This window comes from Crocuta crocuta, unplaced genomic scaffold (genome assembly GCF_008692635.1).
Source record: "Crocuta crocuta isolate KB4526 unplaced genomic scaffold, BGI_CrCroc_1.0 scaffold425, whole genome shotgun sequence".
NCBI lineage: Eukaryota > Metazoa > Chordata > Mammalia > Carnivora > Hyaenidae > Crocuta > Crocuta crocuta.
This window is the reverse complement of record NW_027531909.1, coordinates 573638-592824: the sequence shown is the minus strand read 5'-3', so window position 1 is coordinate 592824 and position 19187 is coordinate 573638. Positions and strand designations below refer to the sequence as shown.

At 40.4% G+C, this 19187-nt stretch overlaps 1 protein-coding gene across 1 annotated transcript in view; it reads left to right on the top strand.

Moving 5' to 3' along the window:
- The window catches only part of MLLT3 (MLLT3 super elongation complex subunit), a gene marked incomplete at its 5' end in the record, with an annotated part of 302329 nt that overhangs the window by 267786 nt on the left and 15356 nt on the right, over positions 1-19187 (top strand). Inside the window, 3 exons of the mRNA XM_077774663.1 lie at positions 12457-12532; positions 14411-14540; positions 17051-17150. Of these exons, the coding sequence (XP_077630789.1) occupies positions 12457-12532; positions 14411-14540; positions 17051-17150 (306 nt within the window). The remainder of the gene's footprint in view (positions 1-12456; positions 12533-14410; positions 14541-17050; positions 17151-19187) is intronic.

Sequence of the window (19187 nt, the reverse complement as noted above, 5' to 3'; positions counted from 1 at the left end):
TTAATTTTTTTTTTCTGATGGGGTAGAACATACTGTTTTTACCCAAACATGGAAATATCTAAAGGCTTAAGAAACTTTTTTTTTGAATAGCATTTCCTTTTTAAATGTTTTCATTCCAGCATAATTTCAGAGAAAACAGAAGCTGATCATAATAACTCCCTTTCATTCCAGGAAGAGTCATATTTAGTCAATTCTATTCTAGAGCAGAAAGCACAACCTTAGTTTTGCTTCACAGCTAGTTTTTCCCCTTCTCCCCCGCCTCTCTAGCTCCCTCCCCCATTGCTCAGCCCATACTCAGGGAATTGTGCAGTTTGCCCAGTTCACCAGGAAGTTTATGGGAATAATATCAACATTTCTAATTTTCTTTCAGATTTTTAGTTTATAAGAAAACACTACTTTCTAGACTAATTTGCCTTTCAGGTTTCAAGCAGCCAGCTGGTAGAGAGGACTTGACCTTTTACACATTTCGTATTGTTATAAGATAAAAAACCAATCTCTTAGGAGATGTTTAAGTCAAATGCAATTAAGTGGAAAGAAGAGTCTGTGTTTTATACTTGCTTTTCAGCACTTGGTCTTTTACGTGTAGTGGACAAAAAGGTAGTAGTCTTTACTATAGAGGAAGAAATTTGAATGCCACAAGGTAAACGAAGTGTGCTAAAGTTTTAAAATAAAATGTGTATGTTTGAAATATGCGTGCACGGATGGGTATGGTATGGTTCAGATTTGTGGCATTGAGCTTCTCCTGAAAAATGATTGTATGAGTAGGGAATGCTCTTGTTTCATGAAGATTAAAAAAACAAGTTGAGGTCTTTAAATCATTCTTGAGATATTGAAGTTGAATGAGTTTCTGAGGATCAATTCAGAAACAGTTCCAAACCATCCGCCGAGAATGCCATAAATCATGTGTGCTGGGCTCTAATTGAACAGCGTGGATCTGAATCCTCATTAACTTGTCTGTAAGGGAGAGAAAATTGAAGAGAGCAAGGAAGAGGCCGAGGAGAAGACCTTTAGCCAGTGCTGTCCTGAGCTGCTATTGTTGAAGGACATCCTTTGAGCTAATTTCAGTCCCATAAAAAAAAAATCTATTTAGTGATTAGCAACCAGTGGATAAGAGCAGAAAGCCCAAGTGAATAAAGGCCATAAATACTGAAGTCCTTGGGATAACAGCCTGTAAAACTGTCAGAAAGCATTGCTTAAGTGACAAAAGATAGCCCAAAGTAACAAGAAACGCTAGCTCACCATGCAATACTCCATATTCTCGAACAGAAGACATCATTTAGTTTTCTCCAAAAATAGAGGTTCTTCTTGAGCCCGGTACCTGCCCCACTTTCTTTATTTGTAGTGGCTGGTGCCCCCTTTGCTTTTAATTTGTGGTTGATTGCATTTGCTCGTAGGAATCATGATGCCTGTTAAAGATAGCAGTGTTTCCAAAAGTAGAACTCTGATTACTGAAACTTGTGTTTAGATCCATCAAGATCTACTTACTTGCTGAGAATGTTTAGCCTAACTAGAGTGAGTGGGTGAGTATGTGTGTGCGTGTATTTTTAAAAGGCAGATGGTTAGGAATTAGACGCTGTTGAGTGCCTTTCTCTTGTTTTTAAATTAAAGTCTGAAGTTCACAATTCTTAAATATTTCTCCCTAAGGGAAAAATAAGTAAAACCAGAAGAGTATAAGTCTACATTACAAATGATTTTGTGATGACTGTACAATATTGTGATCACAAATGATTCAAGTCTTGCCAGCCCGCCCTTGAGATGTGTTTTCAGAGTTAGAGAAAATTCAAGATGATGGAGTCAAAGGTCTTTATTCCAAGCCCCTATTGTTCTAGGGGGGGTTGATGATTTTATGGCAGTTGGATTACAATGTTAGCACGCAAAATGATACATTTTACGGTTTTACAGTGTAACCTTCAGATCCCAGATGTGTGTTTTCGAGCAGGGTCTTCAGTGTATATAAAAGAGTGGTGCAGTGTATTTAGAGAGTTAGGGAATTTTGTCAAGTAATGGGCATTGGCTTTTCAACATCCTGGCTGTGAGAACTGGAGGTGCCGTTCACTTGAAGGGAGCAGATGTTAAAGGTTCTCGCCCTTGCCTCCCTAATCCCAAACACCCTTGAAGAAGAGAAACGTCCTATTACCCAAATAGGCATCTTTCTGATGGTGAGAAAAGGCGGTAAAAGGCAGTAAATCTGCCTTCTCATTATAAAGTGCAACAATAGATTGATTTATGAAGAAAAGCAACTGTTGGGCTTATATGTGTGCATGGAAATGTAGGTTCCTTTTGAGTCTTACAAGCAGTAGCTTTCTTCCTATTCTTGACAAGAATTTAATAGTACTGGTGGGGGACATGTTGATTCTAAATGCCACAGTTTTTAAGGGTGTACATTAAGAAGAAAACAACAGCAACAACAAAAAACCCACCTCCTAATGTTTCCACATGAGAACAATCTCTTAATGTGCTGTGTTGTTGCTGTTTTAGTTTGTTTTCGTTAAATAAAATTCTTAAAAATAGTTTTATTTTTTATCAACTTTGCGTTAGTACTTAACACTTTAAATAGAAGCAAATAGAAGTATAGCATATTTAGATGTTAGGCTGTTTATAAAATTTTCAGTTTCACTTAATGTGTAATTTTCAGCAGACACTATAAAATGATCAGACAGACCCACAGTAAAGATAATTTGTTTTTCAGGGGTAGGGGGAGGTCATAGTAAGTATCTTGTGTTGGGTTTTTAAGATCTTTGTGCACTTTATAATCTTTTAAATAAGCTTATGTCACCTCGTATTTGACAAGGAGTTTGTTAGAGTATTTCTATTTAACTTCAACGTTAACATTTCAGCTCCAAGTATATTTTGAGGATAAAGTATAAAGTACAAAAATCTGGATGGTCTCTAAATAAATTGATATGACACTGCCTTGTATATTTAGCACCTGTCACTCCAGAATTTGTGATCTCTGTGATATAACTAAGATTTGGGCAGGTAAATTACAGAATTCAAACTGATAATTATCTATAGTATTGAGGGTAAAGCTCATCTCTCTCAGTAACTTTGTATCCCCAAGGTATGTATATTTCTAAATTGTAGCAATGGCTGTGCTAACATTACATACAGGAAGGCCCATACAGATACTTGAAAAATTAAAAAGAAAATAAATACCAACAAGGGTCCTATTATTTTCTTCTACCCCCATAGTTTACCTTACGTACATCTATATGCACATGCATGCACATATCCACACCTGTGGAACTTTGGAGTGCTGATCCAGAAGAAAGGGATTCAGTATGTTACCTGGAAAGCACAGTTATTTTAATTAGGGAGATAAAAGGCTTGTAAAGACTTAATCCTGCAATCCTGATTGCAACTATCAGCAATCTTTGTGATAAATCATAGACCGATAATGAGAAATGTTGCATTTTGACCTGGTGATGATTGGATGGTTTTAAATCAATACTTTTTCCCCAGCGGACTTTGGTTATTTTGAAAGTCAAAGTACCATGAAAATAAAGGTCTTAGCAAATAAAATGGAGTCTTGCTGCTGCTGCTAAGATAGTAAATCTAAGCTTCACATTAATGGGGAAAATTCTCTAAGATGTCCAAAGATTAAAATGAATAAAACTTCTTGACATTTGTGTGAGACTACAAACGTTCTATAGGTGTCCATCAAACGCGCTATGGCCGTTTTAAAGTAAGCCTTTTTTTTTTTTTTAAAAAGGTCTAAGGTTAATGAGAAAATAGAGTTAAATGTCTTGTCAGATGATCTCTTCAGGTGTATCTGTGCTTTAGTTCATTTCAATTAATTACCATCTTTCTGATACCCTGAGTTCATTTTATTTAATTCTGTTTAATATTTTAAATTTTATAATCCCAAACTGAGAGCTATAACCACTTATAACGTACTTAGGACTTTGTTCAGTGCTGCCCTTACATGGTGAGAGAGGCCAACAATACTTTTACATTATTTCGGGGATGCTGTGCACCGGCACAGGTGGGTTATTTCACAAGTAACTGAATAGTTGTTCTGACAACAGTTTCAGGATCTTACTGTTAACCGATGAGCAATGGCGTTTTAATGGTCAGTGGTCAGCTTCAATAATGGTTAATTATGGGGCAATTCTGTGAGGAAACTTGTTTTTTCTTTCTCTTTTGTGAGGCATTACAGCTCTAAGCCCTGTCACTTGTAACTTTTTTCTTTCTCTACCCTAATCCTCAAAATACACGAGAGAGAGAGAGAGAGAGAGAGAGAGACCGAGAGAGAGAGACCAGGTAAAAGATAAGTCTCTGGTATTACACCTCAGTGGTATATTTTATGGCCAGTTGCGAAACACAACTTCTATGCACACGGTCTTTGCTCATGGAATAGCAACATGCTCAGAGGTGGTGCAACTGTAAATGGTCTGTTTCCAGATGATTTCTCATTCCTAAAGCTCTTAACAAGTGAGTGATTTTTGGAACACATCTGGCACATATAGCATCTTGCAACAACCGGATTTTTGGAAAGATCATATGTTCTGGCCACAATAGTCGGTAGCAGCCTTCAGAGTCCAACTGGTGATGAGAGATAAAAGAGTTGGGGCTCTTGTGTTTAAAAGAGAGGAAGCTAAAAGAAAATTATAGCCATCCCTAAGTGTGGAAAAGGGTCTCATGGAAAGATTTATAGGCCCTTGTTCCCCAAGGCCATTTCGTTTCCTAATGGGATTCTGTGTTCTCAGAGCGGGGGTGATGGGCACAAATGATGACAGCATTTAATAATAACAGTGAAGATGACAAAAATAAGGAAGAAGGTGGCAAATGCAGTTGCTCAAAGCAGAAGCACCACAATATAAAGCCGATTATCTTAGCTTCCAGGATGATTTTGTCCGTAAATTGGGTATGTAACAGAAATAAGGACCTTTCCTGCTTTGCTAACAGGAAAGAGGGCAATTCTTAGGACCTTGTTCTCTTACCAGAAAATGACAGGCATGACAAGAGCTTTTGATAACATGAGGGCCCAGCAGACTCAATACACTTAACAGTTTAACATCAAGTTCATTTCATTTGTCGTAATACCTACAAATGGCGAGGGTTTGCCAACCGTTTGGTCACAGGCTCGAGTCCAGCAATAAAAGTTGTAGCTTCCTATGCCACTGTCCTTTCCCCAATTTCTCTTTGTTTTCAAAGAAAGACCTGTTGGCAGATTATTTAAAACATTAAATCTTTTTTTTTTTTCCTGAAGGCTTATGTATGGGTTGTAGAGAAGAGCTGAGTAACAAGACTAGATCACTTTAGAAGATAAATAAAATAAATGATCGAAGTGTGTTGCCTGATGCCAGTCTTCTTGATCAGTACCAATGTCAAGAGGATCAGAGCCATCCTAGGAGAAAACTCCTTGCTTTTTTAAAGCAAAACTTATTGAACTAGTGAGGTGCATAGCCAGGGTCTGTTGTAGTATTGATTGGACAGATGTTAGAAGTAATTGACAGAGACACATTCAGACCCAGGGATGAAGGGTTTTGTTTTATCACTGGTTTGTTTTGGGTGCCAGTTGCAAAATGTCCCTTATGTACAGAAGGATATTCAGTGCAGCTTTGACAGTGACATAGAAAACTCTGTTCCCTGACTAGTGTCATAACAGGCTGTTGGTGTGTTCAGAACACTGTTTTAAATTAATTCTGCTTTGTCAAGGTGTAAGTAGAAAGAGAACTGGATTAGAAGTCAGAAAACTTGGATGTTATTCCACCTAAATATTACCTACTGGCCACTGAATCTTATCATGCTTTAGTTTCACCACCAGTAAAATGGGGATAAGAAATACACTCTTTTGTCTTATTTATTATTCATTTTTTTATTAAAAAAATTTTAATGTTTATTAATGAGACAGAGTCAGAGCATGAGTGGGGGAGGGGCAGAGAGAGAGGGAGACACAGAGCCCGATGTGGGGCTTGAACCCACGAACCGTGAAATCATGACCTGAGCTGAAGTTGGGATGCTTAACCGACTGAGCCACCCAGGCACCCCTGCCCTTTTGTCTTTTTTTTTTTTTTTTAATGTTTTTATTTCTGAGAGAGAGAGAGAGACGGTGTGAGCAGTGGAGGGTCAGAGAGACAGGGAGATACAGAATCTGAAGCAGCCTCCAGGCTCTGAGCTAGCTGTCAGCAACAGAGCCTGATGCAGGGCTCAAACCCACTAACTAGGAGATCATGACCTGAGCCTAAGTCAGATGCTCAACCAACTGAGCCCCCCAGGCGCCCCCCTGCCATTTTGTCTTAATCAACTGGGGCTGCCCTAACAAAATACCACAGACTAGGTGGCTTAAACAACAGGAATTTATTTCCTGTCTGTCCTAGAGGCTGGGAAGGCCAAATTCAAGGTGCTGCATGACTTGGTTCCCCTGTGAGGGTTTTTTTCTTGCAGCTCCATCTCACTGTGTCTTCACATTCTGGGCAAGGAGTGAGTAGGGGGAGCAAGCTCTTGGTGTCTCTTCTCAATAAGGGCACTAATCCCATCATGAAAGCCCCACCCCCATGACCTCATCTTAACCTACTCATCTTCCAAGAGCCACAGAGTACCATCACATTGGGGTTTAGAACTTTAACATAGGAATTTTAGCAGAACACATTCAGTCCGTAGCATTTGCCTTTCTTATGGTTGAGCAAATGAAATAATATGATAGAGTTACACAAAGATATATTAAGAAGCTAGAGTTATTGACCGATGTTTTTCAAAGTCTGATTTTCCTGTACGTTTCTATATAATAACATTTTGTTCTTTTGGCATGTTTATTTTGAAGCAGTTATTAATGTAAAATCAGATGAAAAGAAAAGTTCTCATGTCTGGCCTTTTGACAATTCACTCTTGGGTCATTCTTGTTAGATTAACTTAATCTGTGTTATTTCACAACTTTTTAATGCTTAGTTCTTTGCTTAAGTGTGAGCCTACCTTTGTTGACATACCTATCATGGTATGTTAGCTATCCATGGGAATTGGTAAGAGACTGCACGTATATGATGAACATTTTCCGTAGTTGTTTAAAATGGATGTCATTTTTCCTTAAAAATGAATTAAATGTATATTTGAAAGTTGAGTTGGATTATCTTCAGTTTCTTATAGAAGAGAGACTAAATGAGGTAGTCTTGTTTTTTTTTCTCAGTTATATCAGGATACAGTTGACATATAACATTGTATTAGCTTAAGGTGTATAACACAATTATTTGATACATGTATATATTGTGAAATGATTGCCACCTTGAGTTCAGTTAACATCCATCATAAATGAGGTAGTGTTTTAAATGATATTATATGCTGGGGCGCCTGGGTGGCTCAGTCGGTTAAGCGTCCCAACTTTGGTTCAGGTCATAATCTCAAGGTTTGTGGGTTCGAGCCCTGCATCGGGCTCTGTGCTGACAGCTCAGAGCCTGGAGCCTCCTTCAGATTCTATGTCTCCCTCTCTCTCTCTGCCCCTTCCCCACTTGCTCTCTGTGTGTGTCTCTCTCTTAAAAATAAGTAAATGTTAAAAAAAATTAAATGATATTATACATTAAGGGTAAAAAGTGTCAGATGATTATTAATTTTTAGTGACAAGAAACATAGTACTCTAGTCACATAAGTTGATAGAAATGTAAATAAACTGTATTACATTTGTGATTTCTTTGACCAGAACTCACCCTTGACAAAGTCTTTCTGGATATTTATGCGAAAAAGATCATTTCTATTGCAGGCTCTGTGTTTTCTTCTGCTCAGCAAGGCAGACATTTTGTGGAAAACACGTAGCAATGTGTCTAAAATAATTTCTGCTTACCTAGTTATATACCCTCCCTTTCCCCTGAAGGAAAAAAAAAGCGCATATGGTATACTCCCCCTTTTTTCTTTATTTTGATTGCTTTAAATATCAAGTTGAAATTCTGTTCAGAAATGCAGTGGCCTGTGAGAAAATATGGGACTTCTGCCTTCCGATCACCTAAAGAGAAAGGCTTGCTCCCCGCGTAAGAAACAACGCCAGATTTACAGGCCCCCTCGCGTGACCTGCCTTGACAGGTGTTCTCTTTTGAAGCACTTCACTTGTACGGGTTGTAAACATGTGGTTTTTCTTACATGTCCTGAACAAACGTAATCCTCCGTAGAAAATCCATTATCAAATGATTTTGCATAGCCATTTAATGTTGATGATTCCATTGCAAATCTTGGTAGGCCCATTGTTTTGGTTGTAAAGATAGATCTTGTTTTAGGCGAGAGAGCACTACGTGGTCTACTGTTAATAATAGTAACAACCAAAATGGTGATTTGCAACCCCTGTAACAGTAGTGGGCTAGGAATTTTGACTTTATTACACAAGTTAACATTATCACTTCCACATGGGGTTCAGTGCCCTCACTCTCTGAGGACATTGCACTGCTTAAGCAATAGAAATTGAGATGATTGTTTTTTATCTGAATAAAGTCAGGTTTTATTAGTTATTGTAAAAAGGTTTGAGTGGGCTTGAGTGAGAGAGATTTCTAAGTTTAACACAGTAAATGTTTGATATGAGAATAATTGTCATAGAATTTGAGGTTCTTTTTTTTTTAGTTAATTTTTGAGAGGGAGAGAGACAGAGCATGAGCGGGTGAGGGGCAGAGAAAGAGAGGATAACACAGAATCTGAAACAGGCTTCAGGCTCTGAGCTGTCAGCACAGAGCCTGACGTGGGGCTCGAACTTCACAAACCGTGAGATCATGACCTGGGCTGAAGTCGGACGCTCAACCAACTGAGCCACCCAGGCTCCCTGAATTTGAGGTTCTTAAGCCCAGACTTTTGTCTACTGTGGAACACACCATTTAAACTTCATGTCTAGTGTTTGAGAACTTAGTAGGTCTTGGGCCTAAACAAGAAGCCAAAAAAAATTTTTTTTACTGGGGCAGATTTTGATATTTCCAAAACAAGATCCAATTAGCCAGTAATGGGAATAATCAGAGGCTCAGTGACGTTCTCTACTTAGGTTTTGGCACATAGACACAGAAGGAGGGGAAAAGAGGAGGCAATCATCTTTTCAGTCCTTAGGGACTGTAAAGAGCTTGATCTAGCCTTCTTTATGGTGAATGGTTATTTAAAAAAAAAAAAACACAAAGAATCTTTCCTAGTTTATAAAGTCACCCTTGATTTGTGTTTTTGGAGAAAAATCTGATTTTATTTTCAAATAAAATACAGACTTCACTTAAAATGAGCAACACTTTTTTTTTGGTTGGATTTGATAAGCCCTAAGACTGTGTCAGCCACATCTAATAGCAGAGTGGCTTTTTGATCAGTTAACATCGAGTCAAATTTTGCCCTGGTCTGGGTAGGTAAGTTTNCCCCAATGTTCATAGCAGCACTCTCAACAATAGCTAAAACATGGAAAGAACCTAAATGTCCATCAATGGACGAATGGATCAAGAAGATGTGGTTTATCTGTACAATGGAATACTACATGTACATGCTTCTTAAGTGTTTTCAATGAATGGTAACTGCGTTTTTGTTTTTTTTTTTTTAGGGTGCATTTTGATGAGTAGGCAGGGAAGCTACTTCTGGATCCATCAATAAGTTTCTAATTTTTCTCAATGCTTTTTTTTCTCATCATTTCATAAGTTTAAGAATCTTTCTAAAACATGCTTTTGCAGTTAGAAAGAAAGCAATGATTAACCTAGTATCAGTGGTGTTCTCCTTGGAATTTTCATTAATACCGTTTGTTGAGCTTTTGCAATATGAATATGTCTGGACCCCTCACAGCAAACCGATTGAATTTGAATTACTTATGTATAGAATCCCCCCCCCCCAACTGTTTCTGATGAATATTCATGGCTGTGAGTCTCTGGGTCCTTGATCAGTGGTTCCTAAAAGTCGGGTTGGTCCCTACAACAGCAATGCGTCACCTGGCAACTTTTATGGACTCCAGGTTCTCATCCCCATCCCAGAATTATTGACTCAGAAATGCTGGAGTCGGACCCAAATGTCTGTGTTTTAACAAGTCTTCCAGGTAATTCTAATGCCCATGAACGTGGGAGACTCACTGTCTTTGATCATCCCAAGGGGTCTCCTTGGCTCCCAAACCACAAATCCTTGTTCTGGTTATGAAAAAGCTCTGAGGACATTGGAATTTGCTGTCTATCATTCAACATTGTATCCTTTTCCCTTCACCTCTGTTGCTTTAAACTTTGTATTTTCATATTTTCAGTGAATTACTACGTCTTCTCTTCTAACCCCTAAATCCTTTGTGGATCAGGCATGGTGTTAATGATAAACATTGAATGAAAGCCTTTTTCTCCGGCTGTATCATGTTCTTTACTCTTGGTCAATTTTCTGATGGCTGGTAACTGGAATTATTAACCTTGTTTGTGGTTAAGAAGCTAAAGGAAGCCTGCCCGCAGGTTTGGTTCTGGCATTGGCACGATGCTTGAGACACATGGATCAAGTTTAGCATGGAGTGGTTGGAGAGATGGCTGCCATCTCCTCTTACTTTCCTAATTAATGTCACTGTCAGCAAATAGCTCTGGCAGAACGGCTCCTTTGAGCCCAGTGCAACATGACTGGTCTGGCGGGAGGGGGAAATAGAGCTCCCTCCACTCACTGCAAGGAAACCTCTCTTTTGGCTCCCAAATGGTTTCCAGAGCTATCAAAATAATACCATTTGCAGACACTTCATGGCTGAAAAGAGCAACTTGGAGAGGAAAAGGAGTGCTCCGCGGCCCCCAGGAGAAATGTTTTGCAGCTGGGCACGGTGCACAACTACTAACTGGACGCCCTTGCGGTGGGGGGCTCACCTTTGTGGCTCAACAGTGGAAGAGCCACTCACCAGAAATGAAGAGCACCTCACACAGGCGTTTGTGATTGTAAACCACCTCTTGTTTGTGGGCCACAGACAGCAATGAGGAGGACATTGTACTGCAGATCTCAAGGACATCTTGCGGTGGTGAAGGGTTGGTGGCCGCCTGCTGCTCATTAGAGATCCTGTCTGGCTCTTTTCCTGCGGAATGAGTGGTAGATTGCTGACACCTGTTTTCCCATCCAGCCTGAGGATGTGAAGTGTGCCTTCGGAATGCCTGAAAGTGCTTCCTTGTGTCCGAGTCTGGATCTCAGTGTTGCTTGGAGAGAAGGGGGTTGGGATTCAGTGCGGGGCAGGGAGAGGAAAAAATTGGTGGTGAGAAAACTGCATTATCAACTGAACTGAGGTTCTTTTCCTCGTTCAGCAGCTTCCTACAGTGCTCTGATTTTGTCTTCCACGTGGCCTGATACCTTGGTCACCCACTGAGCAACGTAGAAAGAAGATATGGCCTGGCCCTGAAAAGACCTCATATTTTTCTCAGATAACACGAGTATATAGTTGAGATATGAGCACATCAGAAAGCAGGTAGAAGTAGCCCACTCATGCAACCAAATTTACCAACATTATTTTAAATTTGGCCTCAATCTGTACAATTCAACTGTGTTGATGGTACGATCACATTCCTTGCACTATTCCATCCTTGTATTTGCTCTTCCCATTTTTACCTACTGTAAAGCCTCCTAGAAAGTGGCAGATGGTGGAACAGAGGGCCTGATGCTCTGCCTTCAGTCACAGCTACAGAGGGCCTGCTGTATGCAGTGCTTTACGCTAAGTGTGAGGGGATAACAAGAAGCATAAGAGAGACCCCCGCCCCCTTGCCTTTTCAAGCCCTCTCAGTCTACTGGAGAGAAAGGACTCACACATCAGGAACATGGCAGCGTATCAGGGAAGCAGAAGAGAGACCCATCTTCAGTGGGTTTGGAGAAGGAAGACAGCTGTGAATTGGACAGGCCAGGGAGGAAGTGGCCTTTGTTCTGGGTATTGGAGGATGAGGAGAGTTCATGGTCAAAGAGTGGGGCACGTGTGTAATGTTTTCTCCCTGCGTCCCCTAGGCTATGGAATTAAAGGGTGCCTTTTTTTGTTTTTAAAGGCAGTGGCAACATTTCCCCATGACTCACTTGTGAGACTTGGCCAGATCTCCTTGTGAATGTTACCTCTATTTGTGAACTGCGGATGAATGGGGTTAGGGTTGGGTCGTGGCCTTGGACCAGAGTGAAATTAACTGGCTCATAATGTGATTGAACCAATGACCTTAGCCTCATTACCACTGTGTTTTAACCAGTAGAGTCAATCCAACATCGCAGAAAGGGCAATCGAGGTAATCTTTTAGAAGGAGATTTGGATAGCAGTAAACATGGGAGTGAAATCAAAGCCCAGTTCTTCCCTCACGTAGCACCCCGGTGTTTGTCTCATCACCCTTGAGTTTATATACTTGTTTCTGCATCTAGTAAAACTATGGCGGACAAGACACAGACTACCCCATGACTCCCCTGTGTCGCTGTTTTTGGCATAATGCAGCATGTCTTCATTTCTCTCGCACAGTGCCAGGCTGTTTTTGAAGAGCAAAATATTTTGGGGCAACAATATATTTCATTTTAGAGGTGTCGTGTCCCATAAATGTATTGATAACTTTCTCTTCTTCTTTAAAGTCCGAACAACCCAGTCCTGCCAGCTCCAGCTCCAGCTCCAGCTCCAGCTTCACACCATCCCAGACAAGGCAACAAGGTATCACCTTCTCCCAGGCAAACTGTGAGGCACTTGTCTCGTCAGACATCTTCATGAGTTGATTTATGGCCTGATTTTCTACTGTGTTATTATTTGAATGATAACTTGCCTTTTATGCAGTCGTATTTATTTCCCTTAGGAATGAACTTGAGCAATTGTTCTGATGTATGAGGCTGGCCTCGAGAAATTCCCCCCTTTTCTGGGGCTGCCATCAGAGTCCCATTTTATAAAAGGATTATAGACCTAGCCTATTCCAGGGAGCTCCCAAAGGAAATGCAATAGCCAAGGCTGGAGTTGGGAGGCTTCGACATAGAGAAATAGGCTTCTACTCTCCCTCCTGGATGTCTTTCATTTTATTTACTTATTTGTTCTGCAGATTAATAGGCCTGTTTTCTTTGGCAAGTGTTAATTTGCTGTCTTTAAGACATACTTTCCCTCTACTTGAACTTTAAAATAAAGAAATGTAAATGTAAAGAAATCTAATACATTTAAACCAGAACCTTAACTACATGTGTATTTTACACTTTTTTTGGTGTGTGGAAATCTTCAAATAAGGGCTCCTTTTTCTTTCTTTCTTTTTTTTAAATGTGAACAATGAGATAGTATCAAGGAATCATTTGGTTTTGAGCATCGTGTTGCACATTACCTTCCTCATTGACCATACTCCATTCCTGATGGTCTTCTGTGTTTTGAAAAGGATTAAACTGTTGTGTGTATTTGGGCTAAGGCTAAGCTTCCAGGACATGATAAAAGACACCGACCATTTTGGCCTTTCAGATTTCTTGTTACACTCACTTCCAAAGATAGAAGCCCACTACAAAAGCAGAGACATTTGGGTTTTGCAGAGTGTGAGATTGCAAAGAATCAATACTTATTTTAGAACTTAGTGATAACTGAGATATTTATATCATAGATTAGGCTTTAGGTCTCGCCTTGTCCAGAATAAAAGTGTCTCCCTCACTTTCTTGACCGCCTCCACAATGTCTTCTCTAACATTAAAGAGAGTGATCTTGTTTTCATCACTTTTAGACTTTAGACGTGCAGTCAAGTGAAAATTTAGATGAGCAGTCAAGTGAAAATAAGCCACGCTGGATCTGAATTCTTTCCTTTTTTTTTTTACCCCCGGTTATGTCCTGTTCTAGAATAAAACTAGTTATGACTTGAGGTTTTTTTTTCCTTTCCCATCTTATACTGGATACTTTCTTGAATTTTGTGGGCATCTGATTTAGTGCACAGTTTTATTTATGCAAATATATGCTGGTATTTTGCCAGGAATTTCTTAAGTAAAACAAAAAGTGCACAAAATTGTTGCTTGCCCAAGACCTTGTGTCCAAGATCAATATGAAGATCAGAGATAGGACCTTACACTGTGGAATTGAAATACTTTATAATCTGAACTTGACTGAAATGCTTGCTTGACCTGAAATTGACCTTGAAATAAAAGGAACAGCTAAACCTTAATAGATCAAAAACTACCACACAAAGGCTGCATTGCCAAGAACAAGTTACAACCAGGGTGATTTATTAGCCTCAACTTTTCAATACATGGATTAACCTAACAAAACATTCAATTTACTAATAGATCTCTCTGTTCCTTTTTAGGTGTAATATTTCTTAGAGAAGAAAAATTCATAGGAACACATTCTTAGGAAATAGAGATTTTCCACTGAATTTCCTGGGGCGTCTTTAATGAAAACAATAGTGTTTTCGTTAGATGTGACATTCTCGAAACTAAATTGTAGAAATATATATAATGATGGGTTTGGTTTGTTTTTTTTTTTTGACCAGTGCTCAGTGCTGGCCAGCAGGCCCCTGTGTCTAATACAACTAAGTGTGCTTGAAGTCACGTGTTTGATTGTGTTTACTGTCATTCCTCAGGTCCTTTAAGGTCTATAATGAAAGATCTGCATTCCGACGACAATGAGGAGGAATCCGATGAGGCAGAGGATAATGACAATGACTCCGAAATGGAGAGACCTGTAAATAGAGGAGGCAGCCGAAGCCGCAGGTGAGTGACTCGGCTGGAATGTGGCTCCCTGCAATGTAAGCTTAGACTTACCTGTGTAACCACCGCAAAGGTGTGACACCCGAAACCCGTGCAGTAACTGGTCACTTTCCCATCAGCTGGGTCCCCTTGGCGTGCTTACCTCTACAGGGAACTCTGTATCCCTTTTCTCAGAGAGCAGAGGTTTGTCCTCTAAAAATTCTGTAGGGAAAATATCCTAGTAGGAGTCCTTGTTCTTGAAAGCATACGTCAAGGGAGCAGGACTGATGGCTGAAGTAAATTCCGTCTCATTTGAAGAGTGTGCGTAGATCCATTGCTATCAGCTCAGAGTTTAAGGAAACTGTGTTTGCTGTTTGTAGTTAGAAATCCATAATTGGCTCCAGTGAATTATGTGTGTGACCTAATTAAAACTAGGATCACCTGTGTGTGTTTTCCAGAAAATAAATTCCTTTTAAGTGTGCTGACAATTAGGTTCCTTAAGTAGCTTTAATGCTGTGAGGCATAATTCCACATTATAAGATGGTAATTCATGTCACTTATAATTAATAGTCAACTTGAAATTGCCTTGAGGGTTTTATTTCTTTATCACGAGGAAAACAAATAGGCATGCTTACTTTAATGTGTTTGAGTAGAAAAAATATGAATCTACTTGAACTTAAAATCCAATTACATTTATAATACATTGCCTTAAATCTTTTCCCATTACCCATTACTCGGTAAAAGGCCCTAAAATTCCTAAAAAGAATACCATCTTAATCCAAACTGGACAGATCATATGTTTCCTAATTGGTAATTCCTTTGCATCCTTGGAGAAGGGCTCCTTGGAGTATATGCTGTCTCAGACCTCTCGGTGATTCTTCCGTGTGGCCATACTCTGTACTTACACTCAGTACCTCTTTCTCCTCCCTGTCCCCCAAATTCACCCATCTGTGGTTTGTTGTTGTTGTTGTTGTTGTTTTGAATAGGAGAAAACAAGGAGCCTTATGGCCTTGACTTTGTAACGTTTCCCTTTATAACAGCCCCAAACCCTGACTGCTGGCTGCTCTCACATTTACCTGATGAAAAACGCATGACCTATTTAGCCAATTTCTAGTTACTGTTCTTTAGAAAATCTAGATGGTCTGTGACCGTGGTAGCTCACCCCCTTGCTGCCCCACCCCCCGAGTCCGTGCAGGTCAAATCCTACACGCTCGTCCGTGCCATGCACATTATTGGAAATCCGCTGTTTGTCGCCCGCCTGCCATGCGCTGTTAGTACCGCAGCGCCCGGGTAACATTTGGTCTTCCCTGCACTTGTGAAGTCCCCACTGCTTAATCAGCTTAAATACTCAGCCTTACCACTTCAGTCAAGAAGCGTTTTAAAGCAGCGCTTCAGCTGAACACTTCATTAATGTAATTTAGTTAAGAAAAACAAGTCCCATCAGTTTTTGCTAAAAGGATGTCCCAGTGTATCCTTTTCATTTCCTATCTGGTATCTCGTCTATCTGAATATATTATAGGGCTGGAAAGTGATTGCCTATTCAGAGCAAAAGAAAAACGATCCTGATTTCTGAAGCATTTTCTGTCTCTGAAAAGAATATTTTATTAGGTGACTATATAGCCCAGGAGAGGGAACAGACTCTGAAGGGCATTTCAGAAAGAGGGTATACACACAGCAGAGTAGAATAAAGAAATATCTTGTACTCTGGCTGAAAGAAAATTCTATTTTGTTCTGAAAAGAAGAAAATGGGGGAGGGGTTATATTTTTGTCATCTTTGGTTGTTGAAAGATACTAGACTTCTCTAAAGCAGTTATCCCATACACACTGTCTCTTCATGTGGGTGAAGTAGAGTTCCAATGAATTGTTGTATCCGTGTCCCAAAAGCAGGGCCAGCCTTGAATCACCACACAGGAGAAACCGTTGGTGTGGGTCTAGCATGTTGGGCTTCACAGAGCCTGTCCTCAATGTCCCCTGAGCTGTCAGTCACATAGGGCCGTTGTCCATATTCTCTTTAGAAATTATTTCTACTCCCGCAGCCCATACTTTACCAATATGGCTAAAGTGTTCACCTGTCGCAGCGAGGCAGGGGGAAGGAAACAAAATGGTAGTAACCTGCAAACTAATTTTGCTGCAGAAGGCTGCAGGCTTGAGTAACATGCTTGATGGTAGTAGGTGGGTGGCATCGAAGCAGAGAGATAAATGGGGCCAGTAAAATATAGTGGCCGAGCGCCAGCCTTGGGGTCCATTGCCTGGGTTTGAATCCCAGAGCCAGCACTTTTACCTCTTGCCCCTCAGTGGGTGACCTAGTCCATGTCTGTATCCTTACCTGCCAAAATAAGGCTTACTAAATGAGAAATAGCCAGCAAAACACTGGACACAGTTCCAAATACAAAGGAAGCTCCGGTATGTATTAGTGGTTGTATGAGTTACAAGTTTTCAGTGATTTAGCGTTTGTACTCCTTGCTTTCTGCGCCTGTTTCCACAAATATGTTAAGAACTGCCTGTACTGATGCGTGTGACTTATTTCTTTTCAGAGTTAGCTTAAGTGACGGTAGCGACAGCGAAAGCAGTTCGGCTTCTTCACCCCTACATCACGAACCCCCGCCACCCTTATTAAAAACCAACAACAACCAGGTAAAGTGCTGGGTTTGCACTCTTTAAGACTCTGCAAAATTCGGCGTGATCATTTTTACAAAGCACACAAAGCGTTTTATTTTTGTATTTTTTTAATGTCTATTTATGATTTTCGAGACAGAATGTGAGCAGGGGAGGGGCAGAGAGAGAGAGAGGGACACATAGAACCCGAAGCAGGCTCCAGGCTCTGAGCTGTCAGCACAGAGCCCAACATGGGGCTCGAACCCACACACTGTGAGATCATGACCTGAGCCAAAGTCGGACGCTTAACTGATTGAAACACCCATGTGCCCCAAAGAATGCAAAACTTTTTAGCCCTTAATTAAAAAAAAAAACCCTCCCTCTTGCTATCAAATAAATTTATTTGATACAACTTTAGGAATAAACACACAGTTGGGATAAAAGAGAACTTCTTCTTTTGGCATGAAAAGTGTGTTCCATCAGGTGGGTTAATTATGTGGTTGCTGAAAGGTGTGGTGACAGAAAGTGCTGTCTATATGTTCCCTCCCCCACCCTGAGCAGTAAGTAGGCAATCTAATGAATTAGAATATAACCCTTCAAGCTAGTATAAAGCCTTGTTCTTTGTTTTACTAATTGACAGTAACTTACAGCTTCTAATTTTTCATCCTCAGTTTCCTCGTCTGTAAAGGAGGATGTTACTACTTGCCTTGCTGGCTCTAGGGGGATGATAAATAACATATTTGTGAAGAGCAAGAGGTCATGCTCTTACCCACTCAGCACTTAGTGGATGGGAGTAGATGTTATTATTATAGGTGCTCTGTCTCTGTGTGCTCCCAGGAAGGAGGATCATCAAGAAATAGTTAATAAAATGCAAAGTAAATAATGGTCCTTATCATTGTCCTCAATTGAGCAAAAGGAAGACAATAATAGTCAACTGAGAATATAGTTATTTGGATAAGGTCTAGGCAAAACTTTAAAAGCTGTCATGAAGATCTTTTGTTAAACAAATGATCACGATTAGGATATTTTAAATACTAAAACTAATTTCAAGTATCATGAATATTGTAAAAGCCTCATAGGGCATTGAGTCGATACACTCATTTACGTAGGCTATTCTTATCTCTTTGTCTAGGCAGATTCCCTACGACCTCTAGAATAATTGCCTAATGCAAGTTACCGTATAAATATTATGAGCTTGAAAACAAAAGCACTGTGCTTTTCAGAAATTACTCTTTTCCACAGATGTCCTACAATTTTAAGCGGCCTTGTCCTTGAATTTGTGATCTTTGCTTGACTGGAAAATGCGATTTTCCAGCTGAAGATGTTTTCTTTTTAAATTTTGCATAAAGCATAAGATCTCTTAAAAATGGAAATACCTCATTTATAAAGTTTACCCACAACTTAAAGCCTCCCATTTTGGAGTAGGGATAGTATTAGTGTTGCCTATGTTACCGGTTACGTTGAACTGCAGTTTCCTGGTGGCCTACATGTAAATGCCAGCCCAGCATCATCCTGTCACAGACTGGCTCTTCAAGGAGTCCGTACATTCTTCCTCTCTGCCCTACCTCCCCGCACCCATGCGTCCCCCAGCACAGTGCATGTCATGCCCCAGGTGCAGCCAGCTCTCCCCTCTGGCGTGGCCGCCTACCACCACCCATCAAGCACTTCGGGGGCAGGTGAAGACTAAGGAGCATAACCATCACCACCAATCAGTTGGGAAAAGCCCTCGGCTGGCCAATTAGATAACTTGGGTTTCTTTTGTAAATTTGTGCTTCAGTATAAGCTGGCAAAGGAATAGAATTTGGACTCTGAATAGATTTGCATATTTAAATTAAACCTATGGAGTCCTGATTTCTGCTTCTGGTGGTACGTGCGCACATTTGTGTGTTAGAGCCAGGGGCCCTCATGAGCATCCAGAGTGGCACTGTCAGGGGTTAGGGGCATTAGGTAGGTCCATCCTGGAGCCCCCATCTTGTCTTTAGAACCACCGCCCTTGAGCACTTCCCGGATGGACAGTCTTGAGCTGACTTGGCTCAAGCCTTGGCTTCCGGGAAAGGCTTGGATTCTTTGTCAGGC